The sequence below is a fragment of the Brienomyrus brachyistius genome, chromosome 22, assembly GCF_023856365.1.
Source record: "Brienomyrus brachyistius isolate T26 chromosome 22, BBRACH_0.4, whole genome shotgun sequence".
Lineage (NCBI taxonomy): Eukaryota > Metazoa > Chordata > Actinopteri > Osteoglossiformes > Mormyridae > Brienomyrus > Brienomyrus brachyistius.
The window spans coordinates 11,052,949-11,073,951 of record NC_064554.1 but is presented as its reverse complement, the minus strand read 5'-3'; the positions used below and the strand labels follow the sequence as shown (position 1 = coordinate 11,073,951).

Here is a 21,003-nt window from a genome sequence, read left to right as displayed (position 1 = left end):
TACACCAGAAAATCACACCCCCCACCACGTTACTATTTCAATTTGGGCCCTTCCTCTGCCTCCCCCGTCCCAGCCGTGTGCCACCATAAGTCGCTCTCTGTCACCCTCAGCTCCGTTCCTCTTATCCTCCCGCCGATGGCTTCGCCCACGAGGCAGCAGGGGTCGTTCAGGATATGATTATACCAAAGAGGAGGGACAGCGGGGGGGGAAACGCAAGGAGCAGGAAGGCTAATGCCCTTACAGGTTCTCTAGATGGCCAGCGTATCGCAAGCTAAAGGGCAGGCCACTCTCAGGGGGAGCTTTAAAGATCCACCTTTGCGTACCAGCTGCACGAACCACGGGATGCAAGGCAGCCAGGCCTTGGCAGCGAGGCACAGCGCTTAGCGGATTAACACCCCTCTCACATGGTATGCTCCGTCCACCAAGGTGCCCCGGGTCAGAAAACCCCATCGCCTCATATCATCCAGAGGGTTTCCATCCCAGGCAAAAGGTGAGCATCACACCGTGTGTGGCTAGACCTGTGATCTGAAGCTTTGGGTGTGATATCTGTTCCATGAAAGGGGCTGTGTTGCATTTACACATCACACACACACATTAAATACGTCGTACACAATGACAATCATACAAGCATGAGTAATACATCAAGTACGTAAGTTTGGTTTCACCACTGGTAGAGTCTAAATCAGCCTCGAACTACTAAACACACACAGTATTGGTGAGAAAATGTTCCTAGCATCCATACCCAAATCTATGACCTTGGTAAAGAGTATAAACTAATCCACCACGAAAGGTTCCATTTAATACAAATTGGTAACTGAGAGGTACCAATGGCTCTTAACAGTCTAAACATTCAAAAATGCTGAATAATATTCATATTTTGGTGAACCCATTTTATGCAGCAAATGGGTTTCTCTTTTTTTAGTAATTTTAGGGGTGGAGCACGTGTGTCCAAAAAGAACATCTCATCCATTTATACAACGTTCTGTTATTTTCTATTAGATAATCAGGCCAAGTGATGAAAACAGGTTTTTCTTTCCATATACCCAGCTAAAGTGGGCCAATGTCTCCACCTGATAGGTCTGATAGCAGAGGGCCCTTTGAGAGCAGGTGAAGCAAAGGCCCTTTCTTTTCACTAACCGGCTCATGTTTTTTCCCCTCTTTCAAGGACCCTGCTTTAGTCTGGCAGGCGCTATGAAGCATAGCCTACGATGGCATCAGTCAATTAGCATTAGTCTCTGACACTGGCTTCCATCACAGCCCATGACAACATCAATCAATTAGTATTAGTCTCTGACACTGGCTTCCATCACAGCCCACGAAGGCATCAGTCAATTAGCATTAGTCTCTGACACTGGCTTCCATCACAGCCCACGACGTCATCAATCAATTAGCATTAGTCTCTGACACTGGCTTCCATCACAGCCCACGACGACATCAGTCAATTAGCATTAGTCTCTGACACTGGCTTCCATCACAGCCCACGAAGGCATCAGTCAATTAGCATTAGTCTCTGACACTGGCTTCCATCACAGCCCATGACAGCATCAGTCAATTAGCATTAGTCTCTGACACTGGCTTCCATCACAGCCCACGACGACATCAGTCAATTAGCATTAGTCTCTGACACTGGCTTCCATCACAGCCCACGACGACATCAGTCAATTAGCATTAGTCTCTGACACTGGCTTCCATCACAGCCTATGACGACATCAGTCAATTAGCATTAGTCTCTGACACTGGCTTCCATCACAGCCCACGACGACATCAGTCAATTAGCATTAGTCTCTGACACTGGCTTCCATCACAGCCTATGACGACATCAGTCAATTAGCATTAGTCTCTGACACTGGCTTCCATCACAGCCCACGACGACATCAGTCAATTAGCATTAGTCTTTGACACTGGCTTCCATCACAGCCCATGACAGCATCAGTCAATTAGCATTAGTCTCTGACACTGGCTTCCATCACAGCCCACGACGACATCAGTCAATTAGCATTAGTCTCTGACACTGGCTTCCATCACAGCCTATGACGACATCAGTCAATTAGCATTAGTCTCTGACACTGGCTTCCATCACAACCCACGATGGCATCAGTCAATTAGCATTAGTCTCTGACACTGGCTTCCATCACAGCCCACGACGACATCAGTCAATTAGCATTAGTCTCTGACACTGGCTTCCATCACAGCCTATGACGACATCAGTCAATTAGCATTAGTCTCTGACACTGGCTTCCATCACAGCCCACGACGACATCAGTCAATTAGCATTAGTCTCTGACACTGGCTTCCATCACAGCCCATGACAGCATCAGTCAATTAGCATTAGTCTCTGACACTGGCTTCCATCACAGCCCACGACGACATCAGTCAATTAGCATTAGTCTCTGACACTGGCTTCCATCACAGCCCACGAAGGCATCAGTCAATTAGCATTAGTCTCTGACACTGGTTTCCATCACAGCCCATGACAACATCAATCAATTAGTATTAGTCTCTCTGACACTGTCTTCCATCACAGCCCACGACAAGATGAGTCAATTAGCATTAGTCCCTCTGACACTGTCTTCCATCACAGCCCACGACGAGATGAGTCAATTAGCATTAGCATTGTGTCCCTGCACCAGAGCTCTGTGCCGAATGACTTTACAGCAATTTTCATGCTAAACTATGAATGTAGGACCCTCAGAACTTCCTTTAAAGGCCCCGGATACGGCATAGGTACGCCTGCGGTGAGAAGGTACACTTCAGATCCGTATTACTCCCGCCAGGACATGCCTTCCAGATGATGAAAAGGCCAGATGTCTGGTTAGGCATAACCCTCACAGACAGGACGAGCAGGGGTGGCCCGGAGACGCTTTGACCTCATCACCGAATGATGCAGGATTAGGGATCCACACTGCTGACCTGTGCAGCTACACAGCACATAATGAAGCTACTGTCATTTATTTGGAAACCTTCAGTGTAAGGTCGATTTAACAATCAGAAAAAAATGCATACATTAGAAACCCCCACCCACTAAACCACAGACAAACAAAAGCCCCCCCCCCCCCCTTACAGATACACACCACTACAGATTATTCAACAAGCAAACAAGCAATTAGGTAATAAAGACGAAGCAGCATTACTAACAATGCCATCGAAGTAATGTACTTAAAATAAGAAAATGCTACACTTCTTAAAATTAAATTTAATTAAACAGTACTCAATACATTTGATAAAAAAAGTAAACAAATCTTCGTCTTATTTTCTAAAAATTATATGAGAAACAAAGTCAACCGCGATGGTAAGAAGGCACATTTATACACAGCATAATTATCATAAAAGCAGAACGCTTCCTAGAGCTTGCAGGTCAGAGAAATGTGTCCATTTACCTCCGCTGTGCCTTTTCACAAGCTGTTATTTATTATTTAGAACATACTACATATTTACTAAGAAATTAGCACCAGTGAATAGACAGTCAGACAAGAAGTAATGGTTTTATTGCTACTGCTGTGTTCAAGAACAATCTTCGAAAGCTCAGGCTACGGACGTGTCTATAAAGCACCTGAAATTGAAGTGAACTCTGCAAGGGACCCACAGAGAGAGAGAATGATTTCTACAAATAGATCTGCAACGGCCAATCTAATCCACATTCAGGGGATGTCCTTCCAGTCTGCAGCGGCGCAGGTGCATGCTGGGACACGGACGAGCAGCCGTCCCTGGGTCTGAGACTTTGCCGTCAGTCACTGTATCCTGTGTGGTGGCTCGTGCTAATCAGACAGCGCCTCGTTCATGACTCTCTGTGAAACTGATTACCCATTACATTCATAAAATAAAAAAGCATTCACGGATTTCAACCCTGAACATGTTAAGTCACTCAACACTCGCTGCTTACCCCCACAGCACATCAGGGATCATAATAATTCAGTGAAGTCATGCATGACATGATCTGCAATGTGTCCCTAAAAAGTCCCTCGTCGTTCCACAGTCAGAGACAGAAAACATGACCATGTGATCAGACCAATGCATCCGGGGTCAGTTTCCCAAAATCCAAGTCACGCCCCAAGGATTTTTTTTGCCTAGAAACACTATGTCCAGAGCTTAGAAAAGCTGAAGAAACTCCAAGTAAATACGGCAGGATTATTTGCCCTAGAGGCTTCAGAGGGAGCAAATGGCAGCAAAGAGGGAAACTGTTGACTGTAGCCAGTCAAGTAATGAGCTATCGATCTCCTGTAGGCGGCCCCATTGTTTCTGTCAAAAACACCGCGAGCTTAACCGCGAGCTGGGCTCTCGCGCTAATCCCTGCCAAGCCGCTACTTTCAGCCTATTTCTTATCAGACATCTCAATACAGCGGGCGGAGCTGCTGAAATGCTAGTGAAGACAGGAGATGTGGATAAAATAGATCCTTCACAGCAGGAAATGTCACATCTTCAGTCCCTCGTACACAAGTCCTAAGGGGCAGAGTCCAAGTCACTGAATCACAAGCGAGTCACTAACTCAACCTAAGCTCTGACTCCACAAGTGTCACATGACTGCTCATTAACAAAAGGAGAGCCCTGCCCAAACAATGTGACAGATGTAAAGAAAAATAACTTTGTCTTTGGCTTTGTCATTCTTGAGCTTTCTTCACACCACTTCAGATTCATTTATCTACAAGGCAGAGTGAAGTGCTTTACAAAGTCAGCAACATTCTCAGGACCCAGTCCTGCACCACAGCGACCCAGAGTCCTGCAAAAAACTAGGCAAATATATTTCAAGCCCCCCATGCCGGAAGATATACCTCCTTCAGTATGCAGTGTGCAACAGTCTTGGTGTAGAGGATTACATCACGCAAAACACTGCATTCAGCTAATCAGATAACAAGGGCTTGCTCTCTGCATCTGAACTCACTTGTTGATTAGTTACTAAGCACCTTTCAAGTCTTTGGCGAAATAATACAAAAACTGCAATATTCTTGTACCCATTGCATATTATAGTATTCGAACATCCACTAAAATAGTGCCAGATATACAATTAAATGTTCATATCCAATGTCATCAGCTGTCAGTAAAACAACTTAAATGCAAAAAAATAATGCAGCTATACAGAGATTCAGAAATATTTTAGGCTCAAGGCTTAACATTTACATATTGTGGAAAAAAACATTCTTTATAACAAGCGTGTAACATTACTTCGGGACATTGCCATATGCTATATTAAGCCTGATTTTACTCCTTATTAAATAGTTCTGAAGATACAGTTGCATTTATCACACAATAAAAATAAACATGATATCATTAACCTTTTCAGGAATTACCGACCGTATTGACAGCTCATTAGAGAACGATCTGCTTCCGATAACGAGCCTCGGCTTGTCTTATCAATGTCAGCTTGCGACCTTATGCAATGAATAATAATAATAATAATAATAATAATAATAATAATAATAATAACAGTTTTTCAATAGGCCTATATATGTACTGTGATATACCCTACAAGCAACGCAGCAATTTTCTGGTGAGTGGCGTTCTTCACAGGATTAATGAAGAGACACGGTAATTATTTAACTTGATGCTGGAGACATTTTCAATGCACGAACTTGGTAAGAATTTGAATTAGAAAGCGCATCCCAATGCCACACGGTAGAAGGACGACATGTGCCAATCCTCCTAACACCCACCGCTGGCCGTCACTGGGAGCTAGCGGGACGTACAGCAATACTTCTGAATGCCTCCAATAAAAGCGCACATGTTACCAAGGCTAAAACGCTTACATAAAGCTCTGCTCACCATGTCAACGAATAGATGAGAAGTAATTTCTAAAGTAATCCTTGGGAAGATTAGGGAGATATCTGCCCGCGCCGCGTGCGAATGATAATAGGTGAGCGACTGAGAGCGCTTTCATTTCCTATCTGACCGGAATAATCGCCTCGAAGATGGAGGCATAAGTGCAAGGCCGTGCTCTGGATTTAAAATATAAAGTCCTAATTAAATGTCTGTCTAAAATCGCTCACTGGCTATTCGGATATATTTTTTACAACGTTAAATCCTTAAAATGTATCCTGTTACTTTGCCACTTAATATGCGTCTTCCCCAGTCTTTCGTGTGCTTTTTGACCAAATCGAGTTCTTAATCGTCCTTAGATTTTGGGCCCATGAAAGCATATCATACTGGGTCCCCAACTTAGACCATGCAGTCAAATTATGTTCCAAATTTTTATGGCCCTTTGAAGCATCCTAAGCGCCACCCGGGGATGCAGCAGGGCTGCCAACTCTCACGCAAGAAATCTTACCGCAAATCTACATTATTCCATTATATATCTAAAATCAGCTACATCTGAAGCGTACCCTATTTACAGGGCAATTTACACACATGCATGTGCAGACGAATATAAAAATATCATACCAGCCAGGTGGCAACCCTGGTGTAGTCGAGGGTAAACACCAGTTTATGCACCTTTTTAATCACAACATATCGTTTGCTCACCTTTTATGATCGTTTATTCACGTGCAAGTGCACCTGTGTAAAAGTAGGCAGTGGGAGAGCGACCCTGCAGCTTATGCAGTGGTAGGGTTAAGTTAAGTTACATGCTACGACCCCGTGTTTCTAAGTGGCCACATTTGTGTGTAGAAAATCTCGCCTTCGGTACAACATTTAAGGTTACTTAAAAGGTTTCTCCCGCCTCTTGGGATACATGGGCACGGTTTGTAGTTGTTTCTGAAAAGAAAGTTTTTTTCTGCATAAAGTGTGCCCTCCAGTATGATGCATATTTATGTTTTTACAATATTCTGAGCTCCATAAACGGTGCAGGATACAGTGGCTTCCCGGCAGAAGAGCGCACGTCATATTTCGCTCTGACTTGCATAGACTAAAGTGGCACTGGGGGCGGGGTGATTTATTTCCACACCTCCCATGCCGCTCCCCGGAGCGCCTTCAAGCCAGAAACCGGTTACCTGGTTACTAGCGGAAGATGGCGCGCTGTGTAATGTAATGTGGAGAGCCTTTCACTCCAGCCTGGTCACCGGGAACCGGTCTTCTCGGTCCACTGTGCTGCAGTAAATTTCAGTCAGAGGGATGCGTAACGTTGCATTTCGTTTTTAAGTCTGCAGACATAAACCAAGACTGAACTTGTGCATTTCCGAATTTTTGGATTCGCAGCAAAAGAGCGGTTCAAATTCGCATCCGAGGTAAGTTTATTTCTTTATTGATTTTTTCCCCCCAGGACGTTTATTGTATGTCACCGACTGTCATGAGGATTATGGAGCATAGAGGCGCCAATTAGTGTAAGTGCATGCGCTTTTGAAGGAAACTCCGCACGCGGAACAGCGATGGGACTCGAACCCTCCGCGCTGGAGTGTGAGGCAGCAGTGCTGCCGAATGAGTCACGATAGTACCTAAGATAGCAATGTTTTATTGCATATATATTATAAGAAAATCACAATACATGATCTACAAGTTTTTTTTAATCCTTCCTTTAGCAATGTAAAAATCTCGACTCTACGCGATCGATGGTCTATGACACGAAACAGGAAACTATAAAGTGTTTATACAATATTTGTAATTAGACAATTTTTCCACTGTACTGATTTTAGCCGCTTGTTTCGGCTTTTCTTTTTAACTGTCGCATGGGAGACATGCGATATAATGAAATATGTATATTGTAAAAATAATTAATATTTCTATCGCGTAATTTTAACCAGATGGTTTCCAGTTAATGACAAGCATGTCTTCGCTGCAATTCTGCTAAATCCTGGATCGGTTTATTTCCAGTAAATCAACAGATTTGATCCGGCAATCAATGTGCCAACCGCGTAGCAGAGGCACCGTAAATATTTACACCGAATACGACCGTATGGTGCTAAATACATTAACATAGCCTATACAAGTGTTTGTGCATTATCAAAATCCGACCAACCTCGACGACATGTTAAATATACTTTAAACCAACATATGTAAAAGTCCTATAGAATTTGTTTTTAAGCATAAATCACTTGAAGGAGTTGCACACTGTGCCAGTGTGTGATGTGAGGGAGCGTTTAATCATCCAGTGTTTGCCAGGGTCAGTAATTAATTAGCCAATAAGTATAATAATAATAATTTATTTGAAATGGTGCATCATTGTTACCTAAGTTAATAAAATAGCCTAAGACTGAAATATATGCATTCAATGCGTTTCATTCCGAGGTTCAGAGGCAGAATTTGCCATTTGTGGATTGTTCGGTCATCACAGGCACACACTGTGGCCCTGCACAGCTTGACGTGTGACTGAGGTTGACCTTTCCACATAATGCCCCCCCCTCCCTGAAAGAGCTGCCTGATATTTTCCATCTTACATGCAATATACCATATTTGCCCGTAATATCACTGAGCGAAGGCGGGCTGAATTCTTCAGAACTGCAGTGTGAGGATGAAAACAGATAGCTGTTCTCTGCTCTCTGTGGGCGTTAATATCATAATATACCTCTCTGTAAGGAAGCCAATCTCCTTCACACGTCACCAGACTCCCGGTGATATTCAGCTTATGTCTGGAGATAGCAGGCCTGGTGAAGACACACAGGAGAGATGCTCCTGTGTGCAGTAGCCTGGCCAGTGTCTTTGGTAGCTGGTACACCTGTGTCCGAGGAAGGGTTCTGAGACGCTGACTGAATGAGATTCTCAGCTTTCTGTCTGCTGCTGGACGAACGACTTACAGGGACAGCGGGCCTGTTAAGTGAGTCTGCTTATAGTGCCTTTAATCTCACTGGGGAAGAAAAAACAGACAGCAAATGGGTACCCTACCCCCTACCCCACCCCATATAGGTGAGAGTGACGCATCAGCTGGGTGCTTTAAAACGAGCCGATCGATCGGAGAGAGCTAATTATCCCGGAGCTGTTAAGTCATGGCACCACCAGCCCTGTTCGGTTATCAGCCGCCTCGTTTATTCAAGGGCGTTGGGGCCTGAGTCTGAATGCAGGGCAGACAAAAGCGTGTGAGTGTGTGTGGAGTTACTCTGAGTTATTCAGTCATTTCAAGCCGCCTGAGACCCCCCTCCTCTTACCGAAAACGCCCACCAGCGCAGTCACGCGGCCGCACGCCATCCGACACACAACGTGTAGGTGAACCAAGCAGCACCGCTCCGTCCTTTTCAAACGTGCCCGCTATACACCGAAGTTTGGGCTCAGATTGTGCCGCGAGGAAAAAGATAAGGTGCACAAATAAAGAAAAAACGTTTGCCTGACACAGCCGTGACCTCGGTTCGGAGCCTTGGGTATCGCCGTTCAGAAGCAGAGCAGCGGAGTGGAATAGCGCCCCCGAGAGGTGTATAAAGTGACTCACGTTCCTGTTTTAACTCAGGGGCTGCAGTATTTGTAAATAGCACAGGTGAAACCTTGAGTAAACGTCATTATCAGTCCTTAATTACACTTTGTAAGGACAAGACTGATTAGTCAGAGCTGCGCCTCGCAGAGAGCGTGTGGTGAAGGAGACAGGCAAACTCATTAGCTAAAGGGAGAAGCCTATGTTCAAATATAAAGTTTATACGTGTTTAGGATGCACGAAGCGGCATTTGAATAGACGCCCTCTGCAAACCCTTGAAACTGATTGGCATTGTTGACTGATGTGTACAATATTAAAGTGCACTATATCAGGAGCAGTCTGATTGGCTGTGCCAGCGCTAGGCCACGCCCTTAGCATGTGACTGCGTGGGTGTGCTGAAATGCCCCTTAGAATATGAAGTGTGGTTAGGGGTCCCCAGGTCTCTCCTTTGGCATTTTCCCCTTGTTTGTTTGGCATAGCATTAATCACCTGCCCTTTATTATTATGGGTTGGTACTGAGACAGGCTTCGGTGCTCCCAGTGGCAGTCAACTGATTACGCAATACATTCGGCCACCTAGGGCGCTATATTACCCACCGCTGGTACCCACCCCCCGCCCAGTGCCTGGGGGTCCACATGTGCTTCCACAGCTCTGGGTCAGCGGCATCTTGAAGCTTTTTTGCTCATTACTTTCAACGAGAAATCCTCCCTCACCACAAGAGGGCAGCACTGCAGCTTTGAGCACAGCCAGCAGGGCTACGCCGTCGCTCCCTGACTAAATGACAGGTGATGATCTGGAAATCCCCGTGTGACTTAGGTGACCCCCCCACTCCTGCTCTTTAAGGGGGGCGTTAATCAAAACCTGGTCTCTTTGATGCCAATAGCTGTCACACATATGCTGGTTTAAATCTATCACATGGAGCACGAGTGTTTGATGTCTCTGTAGCATGGAGAGGACAAGGCAAGCGGCGTACGCTCTGCATGTCGCAGGCAGGCTAAATTCAATTTGGGCTCTGCGGCCAGGAGGTCCGGTAGCCATTTCACACCAGCTTCCTGTCAGAAAGGACCTTTCCATGTCATGTTAATGCTTCAGGTTTGCTTTTTAAAGGCGCACAGATACCCTAGTGCGGCAGATGGCCCCTTTCCCTCAATAAAGGCAGATAAGCAGACTGCATCAAATTAAAATTAACAGAGGACATTTTTAAATGTATGAGGGATTTGACTTAGAAGGTGTCCCCCCCGTCTTTAAAGATAAATAGACAAAAGAACAGAGTCCCTCCTCTGAATGAGGCCATTTAACGTTTTGCTGTTACCTACATCAGCCATTGTGACTGATCAGACAGGATTCCGCCTCTGAATGTCTGCCCTGGCTGTGAGAGACACAAGTCATGTGACTCAAGTCATGTGACATGAGAAACGCAGACGCTGCTTCCTATCCTGTAAGGCAGCCAGAGGTTTTACATTTTATTCGGCCGAGGCTTTTATCCTAAATGAATTACTTCTTTTTTTTTTTTTGAGAAAGCAGGGGTCAGACAGTCCCTGGGGCAGTTTCGGGTTAAGGGCCTCGCTCAAGGGCCCGATGGTGACATCCCTCGGCTAAACATGGGATCTGAACCCGTGACTTTCCAGTCACAGGCATCTGAACCCCCTGAGCTACACAACATCCTCTTCTGGCTGTTAATTACACCTGCAGGACAAACGACTATTAGATATCCATCCATCCATCCATTTTCCAAACTGCTTATCCTACTGGGTCGCGGGGGGTCCAGAGCCTATCCCGAAAGCAATGGGCACGAGGCAGGGAAGGATGGGGGGCCAGCCCATCACAGGGCACACTCACTATTAAATATACTATATTTATATAAACAGGTATAAATTAATCGTGAAGTGTGAGGACCTGTGTTATATAATGCGTGTATGATAGAATATCTCTGTGTGGGCTGTTAAGAGACTCTGCGCTGTGTGTATATTTGTGTTAGTGATACAGTCAGACATTATTATCGGCTTACAGGAAGGCGTTTGTCTGCGTCGGGTCGAATCCATTCGCGGAGTGATCCGCCTTTAGAAGTGGCGGGAACCGCGAGATAAAGCGTATGCTGCCCATGCTTGTGTTTGCACAGCTCTCCCTCCTGCTCACTCCGTTACCCCTGGCCCGTTCGAAAGGCCAGCGGCCATTGGCGCAGTGTTTGGGGAACCGCGCCCACTTAACAATCTTTGATGCGAGCTAAGAGGCAGTCGGCAAGCTCAAGAACAAGACGGAGAACCTGGACTGTTTCAGGAAAGAACCTTTAACTTCCTACATCTAGATCCAAAGTACTTATCAAGAACCTTCAGATCTGAAGGACAAATGGGATACATTTCCAGTTAAAGGCAGAAAGTGGGCAGAACCAACCAAGTACATTATGAAGGATGGAGCCTGTAAAGGGCAGTGCGGGTGTATCTGACAGGCCATTTCGTCCTGCCTGCCTGCCTGCATTTGTACCATCTTCCTGTTAGCGTTTATTACCTGAATAACACACTTAATGTCAAAACAGAATCCTGAACACTTCAATTTCCTTTATAAATTCATAGATTACCTTTTCATTTTGTTATTTTTTTGCATCAGTGAAAAATCAAGGCTCTTACGGAGCACGTCAGCAGGACATGAATGAAGGGCTGTCACATGGACGACCTTGCTAGCATTGTGTGTGGATAGCTGCAACTGTGATGTGCGGATTGATTTGCCTGGTCTGAATGCAGGGGATGGGGGGGGGGGGGCGTACACTCTGTATGTTTCTATATACATTCTCGTAGGTGACAAAAGCACACATACCTCAAAAGAATGTGTCAGTGTGTTGGGGGAGGTTGTATAAATGGAGAATCCCGTAAGGCGGGTTGAAGAGGCCCAAAATTTAAACAGGCTAGAAAACTCAGGAAGCGACTGTCTCCGGTCACGTCTAAACTGCAACAGCGTGAACATGCAGCTGCTGATGGGAAAATTAAAATATCTGAATGTCTTTGCAAGGGCATCAGCAGTAGAGTCAGAGTCTCTATTTGCACGCGGCCAAGGCCAGTGGAAAGGTTTCTCAGCACAGCTCGTTACCGTCGGAGACGCCCTGACGACAGACAGCTAACAGGGAGGCGAAACGCAGGCAGAGAATAACTAACACAGAGGAGTGAATGCAGACTATGGCATAAATACCATGGTTTGTATACTTGACTGAGTAGTTCACATATATTCGTTTTGTATAGTTCTGATAGTCTCAACGTCCTTTTGGATATTTTCCCAACATTGTTACTGTTTCACTGAGGTACCAGCTGGCGATGTTCCAGCTGGCAATGCAGTGTGATATCACACTGACGCCTGTGCATCACGCTCTGCCAGACGCTCTTTATATGCCAGAAGGATGGATTTGTGTCTTTACTTAGTCTTACAGTGTGCTATTTTTAGCGAAATCTCTCACCTCAGCTGAAAGTTTTAAGCAAGCCAGTGTCCAGGTGCCCTGCTGTGTGGGTGTTTAATTAATTTCTCCCTGATAAGAGCCCCGCCGGTTTCATTCAGTAAATCTCACCACAAATTGCTGGTGTCTTGATCTTCTGGAGGGAGATGAGAGGCCTTTTAGGTCGGTGTCAGTGTGACATCACTGAGGGCGAGTGAGCCGCACAGCCGGAACGCCACAGCCAGCACTGGGGATGTGTTCATTAACACCATGTGCGACATATTTAAAAATACCTCTATTCAGAGTTTAGCCAGTTACCTGCTATGATTTTCTTTAATACTTAATTGCATTAAAAATAGACAACATTTTTTATCCTAATACACTGTAAGCTATTATTAATAACTCTATATATATACACTATAATATGGTGTGTTTGGGCTTCAGCTGAGGCATTACAGAAAAAGAGGTAAAGAAAAGCAAATCATTTGTTCTCTCACTCCCTCTCTCTTACTCCCTCCTTCTGTTACTCCCTCCCTCTCTCACTCCTTTCCTCTCCCATTCCCTTCCCCTCTCTCATTCACTCCCTCCCTTCCTCTCCCACTCCCTCCTTCTGTCACTCCCTCTCTCACTCCTTTCCTCTCCCACTCACTTCCCCCCCTCTCCCTTCCTCTCTCTTACTCCCTCCTTCACTCTCTCCTTCCGTCACACCCTCCCTCCTCTCTCTTCCCCCTTTCCATCCCTTCTCTCTCTCCCTCACCCCCTCGTTCTGTCATTCCTAACTATGGCTGCTCGGAGTCACGTTGTGATGTAACCACAGTTACATGGCACATGCGGCATATAATCTCAGTGTGACATCCTGCGGACCAACTTCATGCTAGACGGCTCAGTGTGTGTGGCCAGACTGACCGGCGATCCCAGCCCGGTCCCCAAGTCACAGTGGTGATAGCAGCCTTCCTTGTGGCCGGGGACGGCTGCAGAATGGCCAGCGAGCGCCTGCACCTTCTCACCTCATATTGCTCTCTGTAACTCTGGCGTAGTTCAGAGTGAAAGCTCTGCTGGATTGATATTACATACACCAGCACGTTCAATCCCCTTCTTTCCATGAGAGAATTGTTCCTGTCGAGGAGGAAGGAGAGGCTGATTAAAATGTCACTTCCCATCTATATAACTGCATCCCTGCGTGGCTTCCGGAGAATACCGCAGTCCCACGGTGTGTAAACAGATTTCTCATGAGCTGCATTTATTGATCAGTGGGGGATGGGGTGGTAGCAGGCTTTCAGGCACAGGTGAGGGGCTCTTTAAGTGAGAATTCTGCCCGCTTCTGCTGTGGGCCAAACGTCAGAGGCAGTGAGAAACCCGCATGCTGTGCCTTCTACCACACACCGTCCCTCCTGCAGGCTACGGAGCCGGCAAGCAGTTAACTGACATGCCACACTGACTGCAGGGATGTCCGCTGCCCTCCAGCCCTCATTCCAGGGCAAGGGGATCCTTCTTCCTGCCTTCCCTGCTTCACCCATTGCTTTAGCCCCTACTGTGAGAGCACCGCCCTACAGGTTACTGGAAGAATTGCTTAGCCTAGGCAGGCACTTCTCTCACAATCACACAGATACCCCTCATCAGGAAAATCGTCGGGGTGTGATGTGGTGTAAGGGCTGTACAGACGCATAAGCAGATGACACATATTAATGAGCCCCTGCACAGGTCGTAGGGGGCCCCCGGGTGTATCTGTGTTCAGAGGAGGCTGTCGTGGGCGAGAGCAGTGGAGGAGGGAGGGCTACAGCACCCCAGGCCTCCCAGAAGTCTCAGCTGTGCGGAGGGTGCAGAAATGGAAAGAGAACGCAGAAAGAAGAGAGGATTTGTGCTTTGACGTCAGCATCATTATCTCCATGCAGGAGCCAGAAGCGACACCAGAGATGAGGAATCTGGCCGGCCTGTCTCGTAAATTTCATTTTTCATTTCATCTCTTCTGTTTACTTTTCCCAGATATGTCACGCAGCAATGACAGATGACTAAGGGTGACAGCGAAACGGCGAAAAGTCCTGAAAATGAGACCTTCCTGAGCCCCAGTTTAAGGGCTGCTGTGATAGTCTGCAGGCGCCTGCTTCTGATTTCAAACGATGTCCTGAGTTCCGTTTGAGATACAGGATTTAGTAAAGAATCAAACAGAGCAAAAGACCAATTGGGTGAAATCACTAGAAATACTGTGATATAAATGAATCATTTGCACGACTGGAAAGAGACTAAGGAGACTAGAGCACTGAACACCTAGTTGATGCATTTGGTTTAAGGGGGGAAATGAATGATAAAATGGTGTAACTGGACCCTGACCATTGTGTGACTCTGAGAGACATTGAGTGAACACAGAGGGGAATGCTTTACAGCAGATCTTCCTCACCCGCTCCGGACAGGCATTGTCCTTTTCATAGGACCTGGGTGGCCGGAGGGGTGGCCTGTAAGCTGCCTGAGTGTCTGTCCTTCCTTCAGTCTTTCTCTGCACCATAAACAGCATTCTGTCTCTTTCTGCGATTCCCTACTTAGTGATTCACTTTTGATTTTTCTATGTTGAAGATTTTTGCCTTGAACTACTTTTTTGATTTTTCAAACTTAACAGGATAAAGGAATCCATTTGTCCGTCCTCCCCCACTAAAATCTATACAGCAGGGAGAGAAAATGGGCCTTTGGGGCTCGGGCGGCTTAGCCACTCGCCGGGGAAGGCGTCGCTATTGTCTCGGGTTCGATTATCGGTCAGGGAGAGGTCAGTCTTTATCTATGAATCTGATGGTCATATTCCCAGCGAGCGGAGCGGTAAAATCACCATCTCCGCATATGCAATAAAAGCCACTCAGGTGCTGCTGTTTACTCATCTGAGGGCCTCGCCCAAGATAGGGAAATCCTTCATGGCTTTTACTCCCCCCCCAGTCAATGTCACTATGTGCACGTCCCCCCCACCCAGATGTGCCCAGCCACTAATAAAAATTCAATTAGGAGCCGTCATGGCAAAGAGCGGCATGGGAACAGGCCATGTTTGTTCAGCCTGGGCTTTCCGCTAGCCGCCGTGCCCCAGGGTCCATCGCGGCCCCCACTCCTCTTTGCCCCCTACACTCGTTTAATAATTTCCAGTGTGACTCACACCCTTCTGCTTTCCACGGCCCCTCCGCTCCACCTTTATCTTTTCCTTCCTCTCCTTTGCTCCCTTTTCTTTCTTCGTTTCCACGTCTTCTCTGATTATTAAACACGACTTTCATTACGATCATGGCCTCCATCCTAAAAGTGCCACCATATTACTCACCTTGACATCCAGGTGTGAATCCGGTAGTTTTGTGAGACAGAGGGACAGCTACATCAAAAAAAAGCCCCCAGTCACTCTGGGCTATTGCCTGCCTGCCTGACTGTCCATCCGTTGAGCATCGTGCTGTTTCTTGCAGGAATGCCTGTCTTTGAGAAACACCTCTCTTTGTTTCCCACAGGGCTGATGGAGCATTACTGACAGACATCACTGGCTCTCCCCTCTTTCTCCATGGAACTGCTCCCTACTCTTTCGCCAGGGATCCTAGAGACACTGGGCAACACTTCCACCCTGCACCCAGGCTTTGACTTCCCTCTGCTACCCTTCACGGTGCACAATGAGTCCTCGCTCAACGGTACCAATTCGACTAGCACCGGGGAGAGCTCCATCATGGACGGGGTGGTCATCCCGCTCATTTACATCGTGGTCTGCATCATTGGCCTGGGTGGGAACACCTTAGTCATCCACATCGTCCTACACTACTCAAAGAGCGAGTCGGTCACCAACATCTACATCCTCAATTTGGCTATTGCCGACGAGCTCTTCATGCTGGGCCTGCCCTTCCTGGCCATCCAGAACGCCCTGCAGACCTGGCCTTTCGGCTCGTTCATGTGCCGCCTGGTGCTGACCGTGGATGGGATCAACCAGTTCACCAGCATCTTCTGCCTGACAGTGATGAGCATTGATCGTTACCTAGCAGTGGTCCACCCCATCCGCTCCTCCAAATGGCGCCGGCCGCAAGTGGCCAAAGTGGTCAATGGCACAGTGTGGGCAGTGTCCTTCATTGTGGTCCTGCCTGTGGTCATCTACGCAGAAGTCCATAAGAACGGCAACTGTAACATCTTCTGGCCCGAGCCCACAGACATCTGGAATGCGGCTTTCATCATCTACACGTCGACCGTTGAATTCTTCTTACCGCTTCTTGTGATTTGCCTCTGTTACCTATTGATAGTTATTAAGATCCGCAGCTCGGGCAAGAAGGTTCATGCCACGTCTACCAAGCGCAGGAAGTCCGAACGTAAGGTTACCTGGATGGTCGTCATAGTGGTGGCGGTCTTCGTTTTCTGCTGGCTCCCATTTTATGCATTAAACATCATCAACCTGATTGTGCCCCCCCCGCAGAACCTGCAGGGGCTCTACTCCTTTGTGGTAGTCCTGTCTTATGCTAACAGCTGCGCTAACCCTATTGTGTACGGGTTCCTCTCCGACAACTTCAAGCAGGGCTTCCGGAAAGCCCTGTGCCGCTCATCCCGCAAGGTGGGGAGCCACGAGCCGACAGAGCAGCAGCAGGAGAGGAGGAGAGTTCTGAAGCCTAGGGACAGCCTCCGGCGAGTGATACAGGGGGGTGACGAAGAGGAGGAAGAGGAGGAGGATGCCGAGGCTGTTACCGAGATGACTGAGATCTGCAGGATCACACAAAATGGCAACGGCATCGGACAGCCAGAGGGCTCACGGGCCCACTTTGTGGAAAGGGCAAAAGTGGAGGTAGCCTCCGATACAGGCAGCCCAGACCATAGAGCCAAGAGCGGGGAGTCCAGTGGGAAAGACCCAGGCTCGGGGCCTGTAACTGCCATTCAGCCGCTGCTTAATGGCACCAAGAATGGCAGTATCAGACCTCTCCCCGAGGAACCAGTGGAGAAGAACCCCTCCCTGAAGATCAGCTATTTGTAATTTCAAATATAATCAAAGCTATCTATGGAATCACAGCATGAAGATTTTGTCCCCTGTTTTAGGCCAGTGAGAGGTATTTTCGAAACCATCTTTGGACCCGGGAGTGATAGTGTTCAAAAGGATGAAGGAAAAGTGACTGAACTGCCCAAGCTTTAATGAGGGCTGATACAGCAGCCCCCTGTGTTTCGGAGCCGCCTGCACATAGGGTGCATCCACTGAATTACTGTAACTGCCATGGGAAAATGAAGTAAAATCAAACTGTAACAAGTCAACCACTTATGCCGCTGATGAGCTCCGAATGCAAAAACACATAATCGATGTTGTCTTTATATGTCTTTATATGGACCCTACTGGGTCCGTGAAACAAGTAGGATTCAGTTCACCTAAAAGCAGTGAAGCTCAGAGCTAGGAGGGACATCAGACATCAGGAGTCTGGGGCTGTAGGCATGACGCACAGAGCCGCCTGTGTGTACAGCAGCGCACCCACAGGGGAGCCGCTCAAAGCGAGACCGGCGCTACACCTCATTCGGGCCTTAATTGGAGCAGGATGTCAAGTAGCAGTCAGATGCATTTCTGGAGAGCCGAGAGCCACTGCTTGTTCTGGAGGGCTGAGCCGCAGAAGCAGGTCACAGGGCTGGATCTTCGCTCGCATCTCTCCGGCGGCACGGAGTTGGGGATCACCTGCCTGCACTCCAGCTCTGTGCCCAAAAATATCCATCATCTCTGCAGAATGGGCCTTTTCATTAGCAGGCTAGTGTGTGCACAACAGGGGAATCAGGCCTGCTCCGCGAACATGAGAATAATAAGAAAATAACACAATACGTGGCTGGATGTGGATCAGTGCCAAATGAACTGCGTGCCTCTGGCATGCAGAAGAGGATGGTGGAGTGGGGTCTCCGGGGGTCCGTGCAGTATCTCTGATACTTCCTGATGAAGATGTTGGGGAAGCGTCTTGTAGCTGCATGAGCCATTTTGGTTAGAACCATCAAGTTACATAATGGGCTGCTTTGGGCAGAGCATCGCATAGAGGATTCCAGGGTGATGACTTCATACTATACATCATATATTTCATCCAACCTCAGCTTCAGCCGCTCACACTATACAGCAACAGTCAAAAGTTTGGACACATCCACTCATATAAAGCTTTTTTTCTACTATTCTCTACATTTTAGAATGAACACGAAGACACCAAAATTATAAAATAGCATATATGGAATTATGCACTGACCAAATACGTAAGGAGGCGCTGGGGCAGTTCTGTGGGTTGTGACTCAGAAGGTTGCTGGTTCAAATCCCTGGGTTGACAGCGTGATCGCACCATTGGGCAATTGAGCAAGACCCTTAACCCCAGTTGCTCCAGGGACCGGCTGACCCTACCGTCTCCTCTACACCAGTTCCATGAGGTGGCCTCCTGAGATGCTTTTCAAGCTGTCCTGAAGGAGGTCCCACATACATATTGCGTACTCATTGGCTGCTTGTCCTTCACTCTTTGGTCAAACTCCTCCAAAACCATCTTTGCTGGGTTTAAGGTCAGATGGCCAGGCCATGAGATGCGACACTGTCACGCACCTTTGTAGGTGGCTTGGCGTGTCCAAACTTTTAACTGGTGCTGTCCATCCAGTCTCAGCTTCAGCCCCTTACACCACACTGATTCAGAAGTTCCTCAACTTTACCATGAAGAGTGAAACTCAGCTAAAGAAGAGCCTGTGCTTATTGAACGATGAGTTTTAACATGGAACTCCCTCCCCTCCCATATTACAGATACACTTGCACAGACCGACACATGATGTGCTGAACATATGAAGAAAACAGCCCATTCTGTACTACTGTAAATATTCCATAAGACGCTGCATAAAGCCTGCTGTTTGTCATTGGTGATTAGACACAGTGCCAGTGTAATCATTCCCACAGTGTGTTTATTTATCAAGGCGTGAACATGACATGTATATTCAGCTTAAACTAGGAACAGTGTGGGCTCTGAGGTCAGCAGCCTGGGGGTGGGGTGCATGACATCTCAAGAAGGTCAATGAATCACCAATACCCATGGAGCGAACGTCGTGTGGGCCACATTTATATAGCGACTTAACTTCCTGTGTGTTTTCTGCTTATATATTCGGAGGTGAGTCGCGCTCTAAGGCAGGGCAGCCCTTTAGTGTTACACACCGCAGTGATGCCCCACAGTGAGAGCACTGGATTATTTCAGTGTCACCCAGAAGGACACACCTAGGTGAGGTCACTCCTGATTTCTTTTTAACAGAATTCTGAGTGCCCTTTGCTGAATTCTCATAGGTACTCTCAAACACCCAAACTAAGAAAGCAAGCACCCCCCCCCCCCACAGTCCCCATTTAATGGCAGGATCAGAAAAAAAAGAGAGAGAGTTCACTTGCCGAAATGCAGTGAGGCATAAACACGGCAGAGATGCAGAAGAGGCATAAAAAGACATTTTTGTGTGCAGATGTGATTACGGGGGTTTAAGGGACCGTCATTATCTGCCAAATACTTTGCAGCAAAGACTAACAACTCGACAGAACTGTATTTAACATTTTCTGAGCCCTCAGTCTCATGTGTTATTTTGCAGAGGGAAAACAATCATGCTTTTTCTCTTGCGGTCCTGTCATTTGTTTAATCTCTCGAAAACAATTCAGGACTCCCTGCCACTGACTCCTGTGTGCCATTGAGTTTCATGAATCAGTGCCAAAGATCGGAACGCAGTAAGGATCACAGTCATCTCTCCAGGTGAAGGGGGAAGGGTCAGGATTGATCCGTGCAGATCACTACCACATGATGTGCAACCTCTTTTCTTCTTTGCCAGCCTTCTCAGCTCCGATTGGCTTCTTTTGACAACTTGTGTAAGCACTGTTTTACATCTCTTGGAAGGACTGTGTGCGCTGTATGTTTCCAGGCAAGTATATAAAAATACCTATATGTAAAAAGAAAATTAAAGATTTCAAAATGGAAGATGAAGTATGTGACTTTTCTCTTTCTACAAACTAACTTCCTCCAGCCCATTTACAAACTGGTTATTCAACTGGAATTGCAGGTACTATGTCCTGGTTATTGTCAGGGTCGGTGCCTGTCTGGCTCTGTCCATTTGTTTTGTCCTTGTTTGGCCAGCAGATGGCACTGGACATCCTGTTCCCTCTGTGTTATAGGCTTAAGCCCCCAGTGTGTTTCCCTATTTCCTTGCCTGCTGCCTAGCTCAGCGGCTTGAGCATGGGGCTTCAAAGCTGATATCTCGAGTTATGGGTTCTGGGCTGGTTTGGCTTGAGACCTCCATCACCTTTTGTTTAATTTATCGGGTTTTATTTTATCCTTAGCTTTTGGTATTATTCATCTTTGTCTTTGCTTTGTGTTTTGTTTAGGTTCTA

The 21,003-nt window shown here is 46.9% G+C and overlaps 1 protein-coding gene across 1 annotated transcript; it reads left to right on the top strand.

Moving 5' to 3' along the window:
* The first annotated feature begins 6,950 nt into the window (after positions 1-6,950).
* LOC125718534 (somatostatin receptor type 5-like) lies at positions 6,951-20,795 on the top strand. The gene is made up of 2 exons (XM_048992444.1): positions 6,951-7,151; positions 16,145-20,795. Exon 2 carries the CDS (start codon positions 16,195-16,197, stop codon positions 17,632-17,634), a length of 1,440 nt encoding a protein of 479 aa, XP_048848401.1. The 5' UTR covers positions 6,951-7,151; positions 16,145-16,194; the 3' UTR covers positions 17,635-20,795.
* Positions 20,796-21,003: the final 208 nt, after the last annotated feature.

Bases quoted from the DNA above. Each gene is read 5' to 3' on its own strand.
- LOC125718534 (XM_048992444.1), top strand. From the start codon at position 16,195: ATGGAACTGCTCCCTACTCTTTCGCCAGGGATCCTAGAGACACTGGGC.